The sequence below is a fragment of the Halichoerus grypus genome, chromosome 4 (genome assembly GCF_964656455.1).
Source record: "Halichoerus grypus chromosome 4, mHalGry1.hap1.1, whole genome shotgun sequence".
NCBI lineage: Eukaryota > Metazoa > Chordata > Mammalia > Carnivora > Phocidae > Halichoerus > Halichoerus grypus.
Window position 1 is genome coordinate 159,013,863 of NC_135715.1, and position 21,353 is coordinate 159,035,215.

Here is a 21,353-nt window from a genome sequence, read left to right on the forward strand (position 1 = left end):
AGAACCAACAGGAAGAAGCTGTCTGCTATAGAAGTTAGAATTTTAGAGCTGAAAGCACTTTACCGATCTCCTGCTCAAGAGGTTTTCAAACATCTTGTCCTGCAATCCTTTTTCTCAAAAGGCACCCTATTTGGAATCCTGCTAACACAAAAGGGAGACCAGGGATCCGTTCCCTTTATGGTGGAGGGCAATCGCCTGGGCCCCCACTGCTCAGCACCCTGCTCCACAAGGCCACAGAGAATCGCTGCAAACGGTGACAGCTATACTTACGGGTGGGAAGCAGTGTACCAGGACCTTTACATACAGGCATTATTTCTCACAATCCTCCTGGCAGGATGATATTATTCCCCACTGAATAGAGCAAAACCAAAAAAAGACTATAAAAGAGACTGAAAAATTTTCCTAACATCAGCTGGCAAATAAGTAGCAGATCTGAAATTTGAACTCAGATTTATTCAGCTCCAAAATCCTTATTTTGACCACTTACGATTTGGCTTTCCTGTCTAGCCACCCAATGTGATATAATCTTTTAGTTCATGCTGATCAAAAATACCTGGCACATATACATACACATGTAATGTGTACATGGGATAGAATTGGGCCTGTCCCTTCCTTACGATTCTCCCTCTTAGTAAGAACTTCTCACTCTCTTTCAGGGGGCTGTGGAAAAGCTGGGGCTGCCCCAAAGAAGAGTTCAGATGGGACACAGCAAAGCCTTGGGAATGGCTCCGCCAGAAGGAATCCTTCTGCAGGCCAATATATCATCATTGTGTAATTTGCCTTTAATATAAAGCCCACTCCCCACAACAGCAAAGAGTTAATTTGGCTCTCCCACCCAACTAGAGCTCCCCAAATGGCAAACAAACTGAGTGAGTTTGGTTTCCTTGTGCGTGTCTGGCTCCCACACATCTTCCTGGCCACTGACCACTGACCATACTCAACAACCTCTCAGTCATCGCAAGCCTAGCCGTAACTCTCACCATGTGCCCCCTTAATAGGTCCACTTCTCCCAGTGCCCTTCCCACAGTCCCTCTGTTCTTTGCCACCTCTCATGGGAACCCTATGCCTATCTTTTTAAAACTCCTCTGGGGGAAAAATGTTTCTTGCTCACTACTGACATTTCTTCTACATGGAGAGAGTTCTGCTGGTCTTGCTGGCTGTTATGAGTTAAACTGTGCCCCACCCCAAATCCATATGTGGAAGTCATAGCCCCAGGACATCAGACTATGAATTTGGGAATAGGGTCATTGTAGATAAAATTAGTTAAGATGAGGTCATATACAGGAGTAGGGTGGGGCCCTAATCCAATATGACCGGTGTCCTCATAAAAGAGAAATTTGGGGGGCACCCGGGTGTCTCAGTCGGTTAAGTATCTGCCTCTTGGTTTCAGCTCAGGTCATGATCTCAAGGTCGTGCGATGAAGCCCCGTGTCAGGCTCTGTGCTCAGCTGAGTGTCTACTAGAGATTCTCTCTCTCTCTCCCTGTGCTTTCACTCTCCCTCCCCCGTGCTCCCCGTGCTCTCACTCTCTCTCTCTAAAATAAATAAAATCTTTTAAAAGAGAGAGAGAGAAATTTGGACATAGACAATATATGGGGAAATGACATGTGAACATGAAGAGGGCCATCTAAAAGCCAGAATGAAATAGATCCTATCCTCACGGCCCCCAGAAGGAACCAACCCTGCTGACACCTGGATCTCTGACTTCTAGCCTTCAGAGCTGTGAGATAACAAATTTTTGTTGTTTAAACCACCCGGTGTGTGGCACTTTGTTACTGAAGCCCTAGGAAATAAACATTGGCCTTGCTCCTCCTAAATGTCATTCCCTGATGGGGAATTTGGAAGAGAAGCTGTGTTTGCATAGGCATACCCTTTCTCCTTCTTCCTTCTTAGGAGCTAGCTGTCAGCAGGAAACACATATTATGGTCCACTCCTCCTTGCCAAAAGCTTTCCAGGGGCAGGCCTGTGCTGTCCAGTGCTGCCTGTGACTGGCTGGATGAGTCTGTCTGATTCTCTGGTTGAGTAAGCTCAGCGGTCAGTGTTAGTTTCATCAGCATTAAAGTTAGTATTTCCTGGGTGCCTGGGTGGTCAGTCAGTTAAGCATCTGCCTTCAGCTCAGGTCATAATCCCGGGGTCCTGGGATCGAGTCCCACATCGGGCTCCCTGCTCAGCGGGAAGCCTGCTTCTCCCTCTGCCCTTGCTCCTCCCCCCCTGCTCATGCTCTCTCTCCCTCTGTGTGTGTCAAATAAATAAATAAAATCTTTTAAAAAAAATAAAAGTTACTACTTCCATTTCTCATCTGCCTTTCTTTACTGACAAACTGGTTCAAAATTTGGGAAAGGAAAGAATGTACTATTTATAACGAACACCCTCCTTTCAAACCTGGACCCCAGTCCTCATCTTCTTCTGGGCAGGAAGTGAGGTGGCCTCCTCCCTTGTCTTTTCTACTGCAATGGTATAAACTTTGTGCATTGCTTTTCCCAGGCCTCTCCTTTAATTTGTCAAAAATTCAAACATGAACACTGACTGCTACTTCCTTTATTTTTTCTTTGAGAAGGAGGGGGAAGAGTGGCAGAGAGAGAAAGAGAGAGAAGCTTAAGCAGGCTCCACGTCCAGTGTGGAGCCTGATGCAGGGCTCCATCTCACGACCCTGAGATCATGACCTGAGCCAAAATCAAGAGTCGGAGGCTTAACCAACTGGGCCACCCAAGTAAACCCTGACTGCTACTTCCTCACTCCCACTATAAAAATTCGATACCCCTCAAGGTAGCAGATAACTCAGTCTGTCCAGGAAACAGTCACGCATAGTCTATGGGGGAAAGAAGCACACAAAAATTAATATCTTAAGATATTATCTTACTGTATGTTTTTAGTTAACTAAAATTGGGCAATGAATTTTTTAATATATCAATTTTAGTAGTCAAACAACAAATGATAATTGATCTAATTAAAACCATGTTATAACCATATGTTGTCATTACTATTATCACATGCTCTGGGTCTCCTGAAGAAGCACACCCTCACTTAACCAATGGAGAGCAGGTAGACAGGCTGGTAGATCCAGGAGAGTGTGGACAGACTTGGGTTTATGTAGCTCACTTTACGGGCCCATCAGTGTCACTAGCATCACTATGTCATTTCTTCAGAAATTTCTAATCCTAGTGACTTTGATATTGGGAGTCATTACAAATGCTAGGAAGCAGGGATAAAAAAGAAAAGAAACTCAGGAAAAGAACTGCCAAAGTCAGGGGGCATCTGGGTGGCTCAGTCAGTTGAACATCTGACTCCTGATTTCAGCTCAGGTCATGATCTCAGGATCATGAGATCAAGCCCCGAGTCAGGCTCCGTGCTCAATGTGGAGTCTCCTTGTCCCTTTCCCCCGTTCCTCCCCCGACTCGCACACATGCGCTCTCTCCCTCTCATATTAATTAATTAATTAATTAATTAAATCTTAAAAAAAAAAAAAGAATTGCCAAGATCCAGGGACCTGGGCTCAAAAAGTTAGCTTTGATGTCAGTGACCTGCTATAAATCCCTTATTAGGTTCACGTTCTCTGAAACACCATCAGCAATCACATAAAATCAGTCTCTGGGTACTATAAATAACTACTCAAAACCAGAAAACCTGGAGCCCTTAAACTTTGAGAGCCCCCCAGGGCTGCCTTTACTAGTAAGTAGTGAATGTTAATATCTCCCACAATGACCCATGGCTTCATCGTAAGTATTCTGAGACCCTTTAGAGGTAGGGTGGGAGGCCTCCCAATTTTAACTATAAATCTTCTAAGTGACTTCTAGATTAGGGAAGAATTATAAGAAGTATGCAGTTAGGCAGCAAAGATTTCACACACTCCACCCAATCATCCCAAGATTCTTATAATATAGTCATTTTTTGGTCAATATTTACAATAAATCCTATTCAATATGCATCAAGAGTAAAACAGGGAAGGAGGGAGAGCCAGTACAAAGGTGTGTTATCAAGCTAGTCATCATTATGAGCAACTGGGGCTTGGCCTTGCTGGAATGGGCCTCAGAATTGTCCATCTCAAGGACAAAAGATGAGAGTATGCATCTACCAACTCAGGTCCCTCCACTGGTCATGGCTTGCTCCATGGGGTAACTTGCTTGGACTTCAGGTTACCGCAGAGTCAAAGCAAAAGAAAAGAGTGCAGCTTTTTTCAAGTATGGTTGTGTTCATCCGTAATTGCCGTGGAAGAACAAATTAGTTTATTCCACTTCTCCCACTTGGCCTTATCCTTCCTCATTAGTACCTCTGTTTACATTAGTAGATATAATCCTGTTGCATTTATTAAACCTGTAGTAATATGCATTTATGAACAACCTGGTAACTCTCCTTTGTAGTTAAAATGTACTAAATCAATCTTAATATTTTAAGTACTTTCCTAATGCACAATCCCCTGTTTTTTCAGTTTTCTTAAAATACGGTGCCAGTATCCTTAAAATTCTCAAACTAAATGCTATGTCCTAAAACTATGTTAACATATACTCGTAAAACCAACCACTGTTTTTATGCTATGGCAATGAGGGCATTGCTGATGGTGGAGAGAATTATATCAGAACCCAGCATCTAAATTGACTAATCTCAACCAAATCCAGGGCTGTTTTATGAGACAATCTCCATAGCAACTAGAGAATCGGGGTAGAAAATTCTTGAAGTGGAAAGTTGTGCCTGATTTGCCAGATCAGCCCATGTTTTGACAATCTGTAATAAGGTAATCAAAGGGTCTCAAGACTATCACACAAGTGTTGACATCGTGTGAATCTGTCATGGCACATGTCCTCCAAGTCATAAAAATACTCAAAAAAACATCTAACAAGGCTGATATTTCTAATCAAATTCATTGTTTTATATATTTTGAGGTAAATCAAAAAATAAAAATCAATCATGTAGGAGCTATTTCTTTACTCACGTAACTTACTTAGCTAGCACTTTATCTTTCCAGTCTTCTAAATAATGTCCATTTATATGGCATTGTACAAACATTATTTCATTTGATTAATGACATAAAACAAAAAGCAGGTTTCCATATCATTTATAAAATTCATAGCTATCATCCAGACTTTTAAAGCTGATGTTATAAGCCTACATGTTAGGTAAGCCCATTTCACTGGCAAATCATTGGGAGAACTTGCCCGAGCACCTTCTGCCCTGACCCCTCCCCCACATTTTCACTCAATCCTTCTCATGAAGATTTATGTGTGAATGGGAAACAGGGTCATGTTTCAGAAACACTGGCTCCCACGTGTAAAAACACTGAGTAAGGAAGAAGGGAAAAACATACAGGAAGCAGTATGGCCCACAGCAATCCTTCAGAGAAAAATGCTTATTAAAAAATTTATAAAAACCCAGAAACTGAGACTAAATATCTTCAATATTGAGTTAGACATCAGACAAAAGAATATGTTCCTGTAAACTTACCACTGATTCCAAATTAGGTGAATTAAGTGTTCTTGAATGATCCAAATTAATTAAAAATCATCAAGAAGAATTACAGAAATAGGGACTTCCAAGTAAAATGAGAGTATGGATCCTTATGTTTACTTTCACTGCTTCCCAAAATCCCAGGAAAAAGATGGGAAAGGGATACTTTTTAAAAGCAAGGACTCACTCAAACAAATGGAAGTGAAATGGAGGAGGAGGCAATAGCACTGGAACTTGGAAAACAGATATAAGAGTGGTAGGTGATTAAGCAGATGCAAGGCAGCAAGAGGAACAGCAGAGAAGCAACCTGACTTAGGCCACAGGCACTTGATAATGATCAGAAATGGCAGACTCACTTTGGAAGGGAAGATAAAGGCAAAGCTCAAAACAGGGAAGCTGGTGGAAAGTCTGTTTAAGCAGCAGTTAGATGCTACCCGCCCTCCACATAGACAGGCAAGTGCCCTGCCCCCACCCTGGCAGAAGACACAAGAGGCATCTGGCACCAAGGCATCTGGCACCAAGGCATCTGGGCTGGGGAATACTGGGCACAGCTGAGGGTAGGGATGAGTAATGAAGAGCTAAGAGAATATTTACAAACTAAATGCTGAGACTCTATCAGCCCTCGTCTACAATTCATTTCCTAAAACATGGACAGCTGTGTCTACCCTCCAGGCTGAAGACTGGAAGATCCTTCTCCGAGGAACTTGAACAGCCCAAGAGGAAAGACCAAAAAAAATACTGACATAGGGGTTCCCCAAAGAAATGATCTAGTCAGATGAGTCTACAGCTGACAAACTCCACCTATATACTGAGAATATCCATTCAGTCTCTTAGTGTCCACTCTTAGAGTAAGCAGCCAACCAAGAATCATCAGACATCCAAGGAAAGCCTTTAAAACAAACAAGCAACCTGTGGGTGAGGATGAGGGTAGGGGTTGAAAAACAGACATAATACAGGAAGAAGAAAATATCAAAAATTATCCATTGATACTGCATTCATGAAACATGACCAGGATGTCATTTCAAATAATAAGATAAAAGGACCATTCAGAGAGTATATAAAAGCATTTGGAAACTAATATAGAAGAAATGAAAGACTTACTGAAGGCTTGGCATATAGAGGAAATTTGCCAGAAAGTATTATAAAAATATAAAGTGATGGGGAAAAGAGAGAAAATAAGTGTCGAGAACCAGTACAAGAGTTCCAATATCCAAATAACGGAGCTTCCAGAAAGAACGGAGAAAATGGAAGAAATCATCAGTGAGATAATTCAAGAGTTGTCTGGCACAGAGGAACAAGAGTGTCAAGGATTCAAAGGGCCTAACACATCTCCAGCATAATAAATGAAAACAGACCCATACAAAGGCACATTACAGAAATTTCAAAACACTAGGAACAAAGTGAAGATCTTACAAGCTTCCAGAGGGAAATGACAGATCACATACAAAGATTAGGACTCATAATGGCTTTAGAGGTTTCAATAGTAACATAAAAATAAGAATTCAATAATACAATGGCTTCAAAATAAAGGAATTATTATTTCTAACCTAGAATTTTATACCTAGCCAAACTAACAAGTGTGATGGTAGAATAATAGCATTTTCAGACATGAAAGGTCTCAAAAATATACTCCCCCCCTTTTTAAAGGAAGCAAGTAGACAATATATTCCCCTAAAACAAGGACATAAGCCAAGGGGGACAAAAAAGAGAAGATATGAGATTTAGGAACCAGTATATCCAACATGGAGAGAAGTGCAGGGAACATCCAGGATGATAGTTAAGGGAGATTCCATGATGACAGTTATCCTCAACAAACTGAGGGCAACCAGTACTAATTGGAACAGGTCAGAGAGGTCTAGAAGATGATTCTTTAAGAAGATGAAACTGATAGAACATTCAATGCAGGGAATGTTCTATCTAAATGCATGGAGAGATGCTATTATTAACAGACAGGTTGGGGTTAAACCATTGATCAGTATATTAAAAACTAAGTAAACAAACAATCAAAATTATAATGATCCATTCCAGCCAAAAGAAAAAGTTGTGCAGAAAGGGTAAAATAATAACAACATTCTAAATGTTTCATTGTGAATAATGTTTACATAGTTATAATAACGTAACCACTAAATATTTATCCAAATTTTGATATAACTGCATGGCAAAGAGGGAGAATTAGGAAGAGTGTGTAAAAAAAAAAAAAAAAAGGAAGAGTGTGTGAGTGTGTGTATGTTGGGGGTCAGGGGTGGGTGGTGAAAGGAAGCTAAATTTTCACCTTCTGCAGGGAGAAGTCTATAGACAATGCCTAAAACCGAAAAACCAAGAAGCACCAATGTGAGTTGATATTTAGATATCTGGAGTTGAATCCTAAATGATTAAGACAAGAGAGTTGAAAGCACTTGGCTCTGGGGAGAAGGAAATTAAAGTGATAGGGAAAAGGGAGTTATGTAGGTACTTAGAGTTTTGGGAACAAACCCTGTGAAACAGTCAACTTTCAGCCACATGTGTGTATCATTTGGATAATAACAAAGAGGAAAAAGGAGGAAAGGAAGGAGGAAAGAGGACAGAGAGGTAAGGACACAGGGAGGAAGGGGAAAAAGGAGGAAAGAAAAAATTTTAAGAGACATAATACAGATAAAAATGAAAGATAGCCTAACAGATCAAATGTGGTTTTTATTGAAAAGGAAAACCAAAGTCCAAACATTTTTGGAAAAGTGTAAGCTTTAAATAAATACAGACTAGATCTCTGTGTCTCCTAGCTCTCAATTTTATATCTAATTGCCAAATGGCGGCATATAAAAAAATATTCATGCTCTTTCCCTCCAAATCCCCTTTTTTCCATCATTTGTAAATGATGACACTTTCATACCACTGCTTTGTTCCCACGCCCCCTCCCCCAACATCCTATGGGTTCTCTCCATTCTCTCCACTTTATTATCTAGGGCACCATCACCTTTCCAAACTGGTCTGCCTGCTTCCTGTCCATCCTCTAACAGGCAGGCAGAGCAAGCTTTCTAAAATTCAAAGCCATTCACACCACTCTCTTGCCTAAAACTCTTCTGTGGTTCTCACTGCCTTTAGGATAGGTTTAAACTCCTTAATCTGGCATATAGGACTTCATGCTCTGACCTCTAACTACCTCTGAAGCTTCATTTTTTTAACATGCTCAGGAATGCCTCTCATTCCACCCCATCTCTAAGTTCCAGCCTGCCACACTGAAGGCCTTTGCAGGTCCTCAAACCCAGGGTGCTCTCACATCTGAGCCCCCGCATTGCTGTGCCCTTTATCCTAAAAGTTCTTCAAAGAAAATTATATGCAAAAGTATGTGTAAGTGTTTGTGCCTATGTATGCATACATGCATAAAACTTGGAAATGATTTTGACATTATTTATAAGGCCCCCGGAACACCAATTTTGGACCCCACTTTAAGAACCCATTCCTTGGGCGCCTGGGTGGCTCAGATGGTTAGGCAGCTGCCTTCGGCTCGGGTCATGATCCCGGGGTCCTGGGATCGAGTCCTGCATCAGGCTCCCTGCTCCTTGGGGAGCTTGCTTCTCCCTCTGCCTCTGTCTCTCTCTCTGTGTGTCTCTCATGAATAAATAAATAAAATCTTAAAAAAAAAAAAAAGAACCCATTCCTTAAGTTATAAGCAAGCTTACAGCTGCTATAAAAAAGTTCTGAAATACATCATTCAGAATATTTGCATATAAAGCATACATGAATTACACATATTAATATTAGCTATTTTTCATGTCACTGGAATATTCTCCATTGCCCTTCCTCCCAAAGAAAGTTGGTTAAATGATTATCCTAAAGTTGGTTTCCGTGAGAAGGGGTAACCCTAAGTGAAAACATCCCTTCACTGTTTTGAGAACAGTAAGATCCTAGAATTTGAATACTTCCACCTCATAAGAATGCCTGAGCATGCTGTTACAACAACAACAACAAAAAAAAAAACTTAAAAAAATTGGATATTAGATGAACAGCTGTGTAGAAAGGGGAATGTAAAAATAAAAACTGCATGTTGCAGCATCAAAATAGTAACCATATACAGTATATGACTGTTTTTAATCAGATGAAGATTGAAGCTATTACATTTCAAATCAAATGTTATAAATTAGTTCAAGAATGCAGCTGAGCTCTCATTTAATTAGAAATGTCCATGTTTAAATCATGAGGTACAGTAGCTGCCAATGAAGCAAAAGGGCAAGGGAAGGGAGAAATCTGTGTCCAGACCCTCCGATTGTCAACTGTCTCCTACGCAGGATGAACATCTGGGGGTGGACTAGTCCTGATGTAATGAAGAACTTCATGTACTAGCTAATTTGAGATTTAATGTAATTGAACATAATTGTTTTGAAGACAATTAAAATCATTATTCTGGTCTGGACAATTCTGAACTCTTCATTTTTGTGTGAAACGTATTTTCCCCCATGCTGAATTTTAACCCTTTCTTGGATAAAAAGTATGGCAAATTTTGGGCCAGGATTTCCCTGGGAAATAATCTTTAAATTGTCAGCTCACATTAGAATGCAGCACAAGCAGTGAGGTGCTCCTCTGGAAACAAGTCTCTTTTCCTATGGCTAGTACTTGGTGTGGCTCAGCTTAGCCAGAGTCCAAATCTACATCCCAAATGTTAGACAATTCAGCATTAAATAAAAATGAGGCAACATCATACAGGGATTTCTGAGGTCATACAGAGAAGAATGCAATTATCCTAAGGCGGACTTCCCTCCAAAGGTTATGAGCCTCTGCATCTTGTAATTAACCACGGTGCAGCTAGACAGTCCAGGCAAAAGGTCTTTCTTTTCTCCCAATTTGCCTAATTCAAAAACACCTCAAGTGACATAGCTCAAATTTTCCAAATTAAATTCACCCCTGGGGCTGAAATCAAGCACGTGACAGTTCAGTTCCAAAGCAAATCTTAAAGAGAGTTGTGCATAGGGAAAGAAAAAAAAAAAACAGAGGAAAAAGGGGTAGGAGTTAACATTTAAGTGGTTTTTCAACCTCATCATTACCCCTGCTCAAGAAAATAGGACACAGATGGGCAAAACACACCATTGTTCTGCCCTGAAGAGTCTAAGGAACTCATTAGAAACTACTGTTTTTTCTCATGATCTATGGTGAATCTGTAAGGGACAAAATGGTTGATTTGCCCCATCCCAGGGCATTTAGAGTTCCACAGTGTTGTCGGGTGGAAAGTGGAAAGATAGTCACAGAGACACAGTATGCATTGCAACCCATGAGAGCCTATTGTTGATGTAGTTCTTCAAGGTCAACTCTTACCAGGGAGTTGAGGAATGATTATATTATCACAAACTGTTCTGATTTGTGAAAAATGGTTTCCAATCAGGAATGACACACTACCCTCAACTTTCTCGTACTTCTGGCCACAGCTCCACACTCGTCCCGTGGGACACCAGAGAGAGGGTAAATGGGAAAGAGGTTCACTGCTCCCAGGCAAGAGTGGATCCCCTCTCGAACCTCCATAGTAATAGACTTAAAGGCCTCCAAGCTGGCAGCCAGAAGAGAATTGCCTTAAAATGTGAAATTGTAAACAGCAATCACTAAACTTTCACTTGCATCTAAAGAAGCAGCTATAATTTTACTGTCCCACTTGTTTTTCTTTTGCAATCTGTATAGGAGGTTATTTTTAACCAAATAAAAAAAGAAAAAGATCCAACCATTTCCTTTCACCTCACCTCCCAATTGTCATAAAGTTTCACATTTCTGCCAGCAATTTTATTCCCAAAAGTGGAGGAATTATGCAATGTTCATCAGTCTTAAACAATTTCGTATTTTTTTTCAGTTGGTTACTTTAAATTTTTTCAATTTTATCAAATTAATCTGATAAAATTCCATGTTATTTTCAGAATGCTTTATGAATAATTACATTAAAATATACACACATACATTTTTCTGAAACATAAGTATTTGATTTTGCTCTTGTTCAGTAATTAGATTTTTCCATTGAATCATTAATCTAAGTACATGTTATGGACACCTATACTACTATGACTCTGAGTTTTCATTAGTGCAATATGGCCATTTTAGCAATAGAGATAAACAACAAAGAAGGAAATTTTACATCCTATGATTAACATTCAAGATAATCTGTCCTATGTTTGCTGGAAGTTATCAGTCCACTCTGCTCTCCAAACAAATAGGCCTTTTGAAAGAAGACACTCTGCTAAGTTGAAATCAGGTTTATTTGAAAATATCTTGAACCCTTTACTAAGCAATATTAAGATGATATAGGCTTTCCTTTAAACAATTATGATCCTTTCAATTCAAGTTGTCCTATTAAGCCTGACAACATCCCTATGAGACATGGAGTTCATTTCATTCCAACTCATGAACTAAAGATTTCAGGGTCCCAACTCAAAACACAACTGCTTAGTGTATTTCATTCCATGCCAACTTATCAGTGAAATCAAGGTTGATTTCAACACTATTACTTCACAGGTTAAAACTAGAAAAGGTTTCCTTAACCACATAAGATTTGGGATCATCATCTTCAGTGAAAGAATAGTATTAAATCTTGGACCCCAAGGTTCATTTTAATAAAGAGGAAATGGGAAATGTTTGAGATACACATGATCAGAAGAATAATGAAATGACCTTTTGGGGTACACTCTCTTGAGTATTCAGATTTATATAGGAAATCAGTGGTTAAAGAGCATTCAGGTCTACCTGAAGCTTATCCTTCATCAAAAGACATATAGATAAACAAAGAAACTGAAATCTTACCTAATTCATTAATAGAAGCCGATATTGTAATGACTGATTTGATGTAGTCTTGATCAGAAAATGAAAATATATTGAGCATTGATGCTTCAGGTTATTTCTGCCCTGTAAAGAAAACACATACGTGCAAGAATTTTTTTTCTGTGATGAAATCTTAATAATTTATTTCTTCTGATACAATTAAACTTAGCTTGATAGAAAAATTCTGGGATTTGACCTCTGAAGTGACATTGACTAATCACGAAATTCACTAGTAATGTCTACTTCTTATCGCATTACTATATAACCAGATTATAGTTATAACTAGATCTGTTATCTAGTTAGAACAGTTCAGAGGCTCCATTCGGAGGCTAGCCTTTGGTGTTTATGACAGATCGTCTCTTGGACTTGCTACTGGGCTTGCCAAAGTTCTCTCAGCTCAGTCTAAGATGGTAGCCTCTTCTTTCAATCGCCAAATCACACACTCTAAATTCTGGTCCTTCTCAATCCCATCCTCTAGGCTTTGTCAATTTTTTCTTCCAAAACCCACAAATCAAACTGCCTGGATCAAAACCTGACATCTGGAAAAGCTAAGATAGGCCAATTAGTGCCTGAAGCACAGGTTCCTGGGATGTATGCACCTGTTAGAAACTGTTCTGTCTCCACCATCTCCTTTTCAGAGGCCACCAACAGTCTTCAGATGTTAACGACTTCCAGCTTTTGGTGGCTTGTGACTCATTTGAATGTGTAACCTGGAGGAGAAAGCTGCCATACACTTGTATGGCAGCCGCACATTACCCCAAAGTTATTTTTAAAGTTTACAAGCCTGGTTCAGCCTCCTTAAAAGTCCGCCTTAAGCCTACAAAAGCAAATTCAAAGTGAAGGACAAAAGTTTTCAGGCAGTAATTAAACCGTTAGCTATGCTATTATACCTTTGTCGCCCTGTCCCCTGGCAGCCTAACAATTAATCTTTTCAGAAGAGAGGAAAAATGAGTTACACACGGGAACTACAGAGCTTACAGCAGCCCTGCGCTATTAATTTTAATAACATGAAAAGATAAACATATGTCACTCACTCATAGCCAAATGAGCATCTACAGAGCCCTGCCCTGGTGTACATCTAAAATTTATAACTCAGGTTTCTTTACCTAAGACATTTTAGGCCATTTAAATATTTTCACATCGCTTAATCAGAAAAAATATGGGTATATAATTTTATTCCACTCATTTAAAAATAAATGCATTTAAAATATTTGTAAAACGACAGGTCATTCTCTTAGCTAGTGCCACCTTCTGTCATTTTTAAAACCATAAAAGATGAAGCAAGAACAAGATTATACAACCTCTTATTTTATGTATTTTTTCAACATACTCTCGCTCCCAGAAGAAAAGAGATGATTTTATTTTTTCATCCTAAATCTTCTTCTGAAAAGCTTTTATTCTCAGTTTCATATGATACAATTGAATCAAATGCTAAAAGAATGAAACACTCTCTCCTGCAATTTCTTAAGCATGCATCTAGAAAAAAAAATTACTGCTGGCAGGAGGAACTGTCAGTATGAATCTCAGCAGAAGTAAATTGTTTGGTATTTGTAATGGAGTATAATAGCTATAATTCCACTTGAGTTGCTGCCACTAATAAGCTGATAAAAACTGTGAGTTGAGACCCAGGTGTCCATCAGTCTATGGCTTCCACAAATGTCCCTGCACATTCACTTAATCACAGAGACAGGTAACCCAATCCCTTTAGAAGTACTGTGTCTGACAATGAGGGGCCCAAGCTGGCTCTTCCCACAAAGAGAATGCAAAAGCACAGCTGCATACTGACTCCAGAGGAGTTTTCTTATCAGCAATTACCAGGAATTTTCTTAGACGTTTCCAGCTCCTGCAAAGTTGTAAGACAGTAACTTAAATGTGCTCACCATTAGAAATGGGCTAGGTGAAAACACTTCTTTCTCATGAAAAGTAGTCACCAAATCAAAAATGACTCAGAAATTAAATTATACTGTCTCACATGCTTCAGGATTGTGACCCTAATGCTCACCTGTTGCCAAAAAGTTGATTTAATAACAAAGCATTTCTACTTAAATGATTAGAAGTCCGAATACACTGTGTTTTGTTTGTGTGTGAAGGCAAAAACAACTGGAATCCAGAACTGTGTGTCATCACATGAACATTTTAATAAGAGTAAAATAAAGAGTAATATCTCTCATTGGAAATACTGGCCCAGGGAGTAAAGAGGCTTGAGGTCCAGTCTTCTGATTTGCTGAGTGATCTTACACACATCACTTAAATGCAATTGCCTACAAGTTTTTATATGGAGAAAATGGAGTAGAAATAATAATGTTGTAATGAAAGCATGGGCTTTGTTGGCAGGAGAGCTTTGAAAAGTAGCTGGTATTTGGCAAGTTTATTTTTTATTTAACCTGTTGAATAAAAAGCATAATGTACAATTATGCTCATTCTATTAATGATCAAATAAATGGCCCATGCAGGAAACATTAAACCTTTATGTAAACATATCGTCCTCAGGAGCCTGAACTCCTGAAGAATGCTCATCTCACACACTCACTCTCCAATGTGAATAGGTGCACTGCTGAGCTTACGCAGGCTTTTGGAAAGAGCACATGTGCACATAGGAGTAACTGTTCTATCTCAGTATCCCGGAGTCCTGCAGAAGCTGTAACAGCCCCAGAACAAGGAGGAAAGTCTTAGAAGAAGGAAGAGTGTTCTATAGCACTGTCTGCAGAATAAAAAAACTACTGTACTCATACATATTCGCTTCAATTGTGTGTTGTTCCTACCATTTTTTTCATGAAGAGATGCTTGTGCTATGTTCTCAACAATGTATTTTCTTCTGGCTTCTGAAATATTTAGTAAACAAGCAGCCAAACGGAGCCCCATGGAAGAAGACATGGTGATTTTTCTAGAATAGGAGAAAAATTATTGTTCATTTTGGTCTCTATGGCTCATTCATATTTTCATGTTCATTAACCATAAAAAAAATATAGTTTTTGGAAACCAGTCATAATATGAACACTTCACTATTTTATTCCTGGAGAACACCTAAAGGAAAAAATCCTCAGATTGAGTCAACCAAGAAACCATGTGTATGCGGTCATGCACATATGAACCTACAAACATAGTAACAATACTAGAAAATATAGGGCAAGTTACTCAGCCTGAATTGTCACACAAATGAAAATATTTGTTAAAGTATTTTATTCCCTTTTAAACACCATTTTCCTTAGATTATCCCCATTTTCAAGGTCTGTACTACTTAACAAATAAGCTTAATCCTCTTGTTAAATGAGACTTACTAGGGAAATGTAGAAAAGGGAAATGAAGAAAATTCTTATAAAAACTACTTTTCTGGCAAAAAGGAAAGTTATCTCTATGCGCCATGCTATAGACAATATGTGAACAAATAAAAAGGACTCATTTGGGTGCTGTAAGATACCAGGTGTTTAGACAACTATTTGACTAAATTCCTCTCATATTTTAATCCCCAAAGTTCCCTTATGAGTTTAAAATCTTTTCACAGGACTCTCTTCCTTGAACTAAATCTGACATATATTCTATAATGAATCAATAATGCCAAAAACGTGACTGATGCCCTTTTGTTGAAAGTGGATTAATTACAAAATAATTCCCCTTTTCAAGATCAGGCCATATTTTGGTCTCTTTTAAATATAACTAAATATGGCCCTCACGAATTCATTCAACAAATTATTTCATAAGGGTTATCTTGTATCAGGCAATGTTCTCAGGGTGAGGAATACCGCGGTGAATGCTGTCCAAGTTTGAGACAAACGTTAAGCTTATGAGTTTAAGCTAAACTGTGCTCTGGTGCAAATAACAGTGCAGTCGATGCATAAATGCTCTGGCTTCTGTTCACTAGGATTTTCACTGGCCTAATCGTCCTAACCTAGAGGGAATGCAGGGCTCCGTGGCTAGTTTAGGTTTGTAAGCAACTTTTCATATCGTGACCATCATCTCATGACTGAAAATTAATTAAAATATGGCCATTAGGCTTTTGTAGACATTAATAACACCGTTGTAATAAAGCAGCTCAGACCTCTCTCGTTTCTGTGTAAACAAAAAATTGCTTTACACAAGGGGTGTGGGCGTCTTCTGGCTTTCATTTGTTTTCAGTGTGTTTATGTAGCTTAATTGTCTCATCAGGCACTTTCCCAACATAATTATGCTTTTTAACAAATGGTGTTTATGGCAACCCCTAACAGTGCAAAAGAAAGGATTAGTTTCATCCTCTCATTCCACATTTTGATTCCCTGTGGACAGTTAAATCACACAAAGATGGTGTTAGAAAAATCTACCTTCACAGCAAAAGCTGAAATTAGCGGCCACCAGGCTCTTGGAGAGCAGTCAGGCTTGTTAGCAAAAAGGGTAAGTGTTTCCCTGCCTCTTCCACTTACAAAGTAACCCAGAGCAACCTCGCAAACACTCAGTGGTTTGGAAGAATGCGCTCCTAGTCCGCCCATCCCTCCAATCACAATCCGATTACTTCCGGCCATAAACTAAAAAACTGCCTCCCCATGGGGAAGAACCAGCAGGGCCAGCGCCCAGTGGAGCAGTTCGCGCCAGTTCCGCCAGATCACCTGCCTCCCGGCGCACGCACCACCGTTCGCGCTTTTAGGGCCGCAAAAAGGCTCGCCGAGGGGGCGGTAGCGCGTGCTGAGGTGGGAACCCGCCTCTGGGACGCCCTGCGTGGCCCCGCCCCGGTTCCGGTGTGGAGTGGCTCAGGGCCACGTGAGCAGAAGGCTAACCCGAGGGACTCGGCGCGGGCCTTAGGGCAGTCTCCCGCTGCCCTGCGAGGCCCGCCGGGAGCAGCGTCTGCGAGCCGCGGGGCCCGGGAGCGAAGGACGGTCGCGGCGAGGCCGCCCGGGATCGGCTCTCGAGCCATCGCCGGCGCTCGCGGATGCATCGGGGAGGAAACCGAGCTGCGCGCGTGGAGGAGCGGCGGGGTAGGGGTAGGACGGCGCGGAGCCGGGGTCGCCGCAGCGGCGCGCAGCTTCCGCCGCCGGCCCCGCCCCCCTGACGCCCCGCTCGCGCTCCAGCCCGCCGCGCGCCGCCCCGAGCGCGCTCCGCGAGTCACTACCTGACCTCCGCTCCGCGCTCCCCGCGCTCCCCGCGCTCCCCGCAGCCCGGCGGCCCCGAAAGCTTAACGTTCTGCTTGGAATTGCCTTTTCGCCCCCCCTCCTTTAGCTTGGGATTCTCCACAGTTGTCTCTTGTAAATGAATGACTTTTTAAAAGGGCATTAGAATCTAATGATGAGGTCATTACCCATTAATCATACACCCAGCAGGGGGCTCTTTGGCGCACACGCAGACGCACCCTGCTGGTAAAGTCTCTCCTGAGAAATAATGCCCGCAAGCGCTTGTGAGTAGGAGCTGGACCCACCCTAGGACAAAGCTGTACTAGCACCTGCCCGTTTACTCAAAAGTTACGAGCGGTATGAACCAAGCATTAAGCATTTCCCTTTTTTCTAGGCCAGTGAACCTTGAGAACACATTTCTCCTACAAAAACCTGTTTTTTTAAAATATATATATAGCAAGGATTAAATGTCACCATTTTGATCCAATTTCGTTCCTGAAGTGAAATAATCACTAAATAACTACTTTGACAGAATAAATTAATTTTTAAATCTATTTTTTTATTTTCTAATTATACTTTTTAAACACAGATTTGAGGAAATTAACATTTATGTGGACATTTGGTTTCTAGCCTAATGTGGCATAAAAATAAGTAACATAATGAGTGTTAAAAAAAATCAGGTTCATGATGCTTCTCACATCATCATCATTGTACTTAGATGTCACAACAGTATTATGTGCGATTGTGTCAGATCCAGCCTTCTCCATCTCGGAGTGTTGGCAGGTAGGAGGGTTGTTGGCAAGAGGAGGGGTGTTAACCTCAGGATCCTGGATTCATTCCAAGGCTGGTAATTACATTCTGCCAGCCAAAATTCATCCCATAATTTTAATTGGATAAATCCTTTCTGGCCTAAGCTACTGCTATGCCTGTCAAACTGTTGCCACATTTCACCCCAGAGGTGTCTGTGTTTTAGTTGCAAGAATCAGTCCCTTTGAGGTTGGCTTATCAATTTAAATCCTCAAAGTGCTTTGGGATCCTATGGAATTAAATATATATTTAGGTATTTTTTCTACTGAATCTGCAATAGAAATGCATAAAATATACACCCATGTTAATGCCTAAAAACCAATACCCATCTAATGTCAGCAAATAATTTCAAAATAATTTAACTAGACTGATGTCCCTAACTTTCTCTTCTCTCCTTTTGAGAGCTTTTACTGACCATAGCATTAGCTTCCAGTTAACAAAAAGTACTGCAGTGTCCAACATTTCCTTCCAAGGAGGACAATGGAACTGAAGGCCCTGTATCTCACCATTCCAAACAATCCCATGATGAGACTACTCGCTACAATGGAAGACATAGTAACAGTACATCTAGTCTTATCTGTCTCTCCAGAGAAAACAGTGTGACACCTAGGGGCTCAGGGTTCTAGCTGTAACAACTGCTAGTCCTCTCTGTGAGAAAGTCTTTCCCTTTACAGAGCTGCTGGGGTTAAGATAACATTTCTGAAAACATCAACACCCAGCAGTTACTCAGTAAACCTTAACCCCTTTCTCCACTCTACTGAGGTCAGACAGAAATGAGAGAAGGCAGGGTCTCAGCATTCTTTGTGGAGAGGGCAGCATCTGCCCCTGCCTCAGAACTGTAAGCATGTCTTTTTGGAAAAGACAAGGAAACGGACCCAAGCAAGTCTGATGAAAAGTTCAGCAGTAAGATTTAAAGTCTTATTTTGCTCTCTTCAAGAATTGAAAAGTATGGGATGCCTGGGTGGCTCAGTCGGTTAAGAGTCTGCCTTCGGCTCAGGTCATGATCCCAGGGTCCTGGGATAGAGCCCTACATCGGGCTCCCTGCTCAGCGAGGAGTCTGCTTCTCCCTCTGCCTCCGAGTGCTCCCCTTGCTTGTGCTCTGTATCTCTCTCTCTCTGACAAATAAATAAAATCTTTAAAAAAAAGAAGGAAGGAAGGAAGGAAAGGAAGGAAGGATTGAAAAGTACCTTTGGTGTTACTTTAGCTCAGCCACATGTAATCCTGCCTTTTTTGTTATTTAAAAGAGCTCTATGTCACATTTACAATGTATAAGCATCAAACTTCTAATTATTTAACTTAGCATGCTTTGGAGGAGTTTTTCATACATTTTAGGTGAACGCGCTATTCTGACTACTCGTTTCTCCTGCTAAGTCCACGTTCAGGGCGTTAGGTCCTTTGATCATTACGGTTCCTGTCCAAAAACAAATAGGCACTGGAAGAGAGCATAGCTACAAGTCCCAGTGTCAATTCTGTCGGTGATACCTGTTTCCTAACACTCCCATTGGTCCCTTGTGAGACAAAGATAGTTTTCTCTACCCCTCATTTTCATTTTTGCCAGCAAGGAGACCATAGGTCTTATAGGAGCCTCCCCTGGCCCATCAGAACTGAGGTGGGTAAAAGGGAGAGGTTGTGCTCTGGTTTGGCCCCATAGAGCTACGGGAACAGAGCACTCAGGCGCTGCTTGAGTAGGGCCGGGATCAGGGTAAGGGAGTGAGGCATTCACCTCACATGCAAAATCAAGTGGGTGCCAAAAAACTTGGTAATGCAGTATCCTAAGAAGTCAAGATTAATGCAAAATAAGAAATCCGTGGTGAACAAAATAACATTTTAAGACAGAACCATACCCTGTACTTGTCCAAGTTGGTCACCCTCAGCTCACCCTGATCCCTGCCCTGTGGTTGCATTCCCCTTTGTACCAGTCTGTTCCTGATTGAAGGGTTAAGAGGAAACTGTACCACTCTGCCCTGCCTGCATCCTCTCTTTGGGCCCCCAAAATGGGCAACAAAACCAGAAATGTCAAGGGTAAAAATTTCCAAGCCAGTGGTTACATATAATTTATAGTCTGTTCAAGAGTTCTCTAGACCTCCATATATAGGAGACTTGGCCAACTTACCTCAAGAGAAGGCAAACCCTTATTTGAACAAGCAAAAGAATCAACTCTATTAACTAAATACATTTCCTTACCTATTTATCTGACACATTTCAAAATATGGTAATTAGAAAGTTTCCTATTGCACTTGGGAATTTTGAAATAATGTTTTAAAGACCATTTTAAATCAATGCTATGAGTCTGTTTTCTATCTTCATATTCCAGCACTTACCTCTGTTCAGGAAAATGTGAGAATTTCCCTTAGAAAGACAGAAATCTAATTCCTTTTTTTTTAAAAGATTTATTTATTTATTTGAGAGAGAGAAAGAGCACGAGCAGGGGGAGGGGAGGAGGGAGAGGGAGAGAATCCTCAAGCAGACTCCCTGCTAAGCACGGAGCCTGACTCAGGGCTCAATCCTAGGACCCTGAGATCATGACCTGAGCCGAAATCAAGAGTCGGATGTTGAACCAACTGAGCCACTCAGGCGCCCCAGAAATCTAATTCCGAATGCAGTTTTTTTTCTTCAAAGATTTTACTTTCACCCTCTTTTTGCCCTATAGCAGATTTCATTCTGCCTTCTTTCTTCATGAAACATGGAAAGATTTTATTTCTTCTTTCATGTAAATGTGGTCTGATAAATGAATAATTTTAAAAAGTGACTTTAGTTATCATTCCAAGACAAGTTAAATACAGAAGTGGTTTTAATTACTTGTTTTAAATTGTTGAATCATGTGATATCATGAAATATCTGTTCTATTAGTCATTTTCTAAAACAGCAAATGGGTTTCACTGCTGCCATTTTTAGTTTGTAGTGGGGGAAGTTATGCTAGTAATTTATTTATTTATTTATTTATTTATTTATTTATTTATTTATTTTAAAGATTTTATTTATTTGAGAGAGAGAGAATGAGAGACAGAGAGCATGAGAGAGAGGAGGGTCAGAGGGAGAAGCAGACTCCTTGCTGAGCAGGGAGCCCGATGTGGGACTCGATCCCAGGACTCCAGGATCATGACCTGAGCCGAAGGCAGTCGCTTAACCAACTGAGCCACCCAGGCACCCCGCTAGTAATTTATTTTAAATGAGTAAAAGGAGCTTCATGTCCAGAAAGAAGTTATAACAACAGAAATACCTCCCTTGCCCATACACCGCTGCCTTAATTATGGGAAATGATCTCCAGC

The 21,353-nt window shown here is 40.6% G+C and overlaps 1 protein-coding gene across 1 annotated transcript in view; it reads right to left on the bottom strand.

Moving 5' to 3' along the window:
• The window catches only part of FTCDNL1 (formiminotransferase cyclodeaminase N-terminal like), a 35,797-nt gene extending 20,715 nt beyond the window's left edge, over window positions 1-15,082 (bottom strand). The window contains 2 exon segments of the mRNA XM_078069991.1: window positions 12,185-12,286; window positions 14,965-15,082. Of these exon segments, the coding sequence (XP_077926117.1) occupies window positions 12,185-12,286; window positions 14,965-15,076 (214 nt within the window). The 5' untranslated portion in view covers window positions 15,077-15,082.
• Between the last annotated feature and the right edge of the window lie 6,271 nt (window positions 15,083-21,353).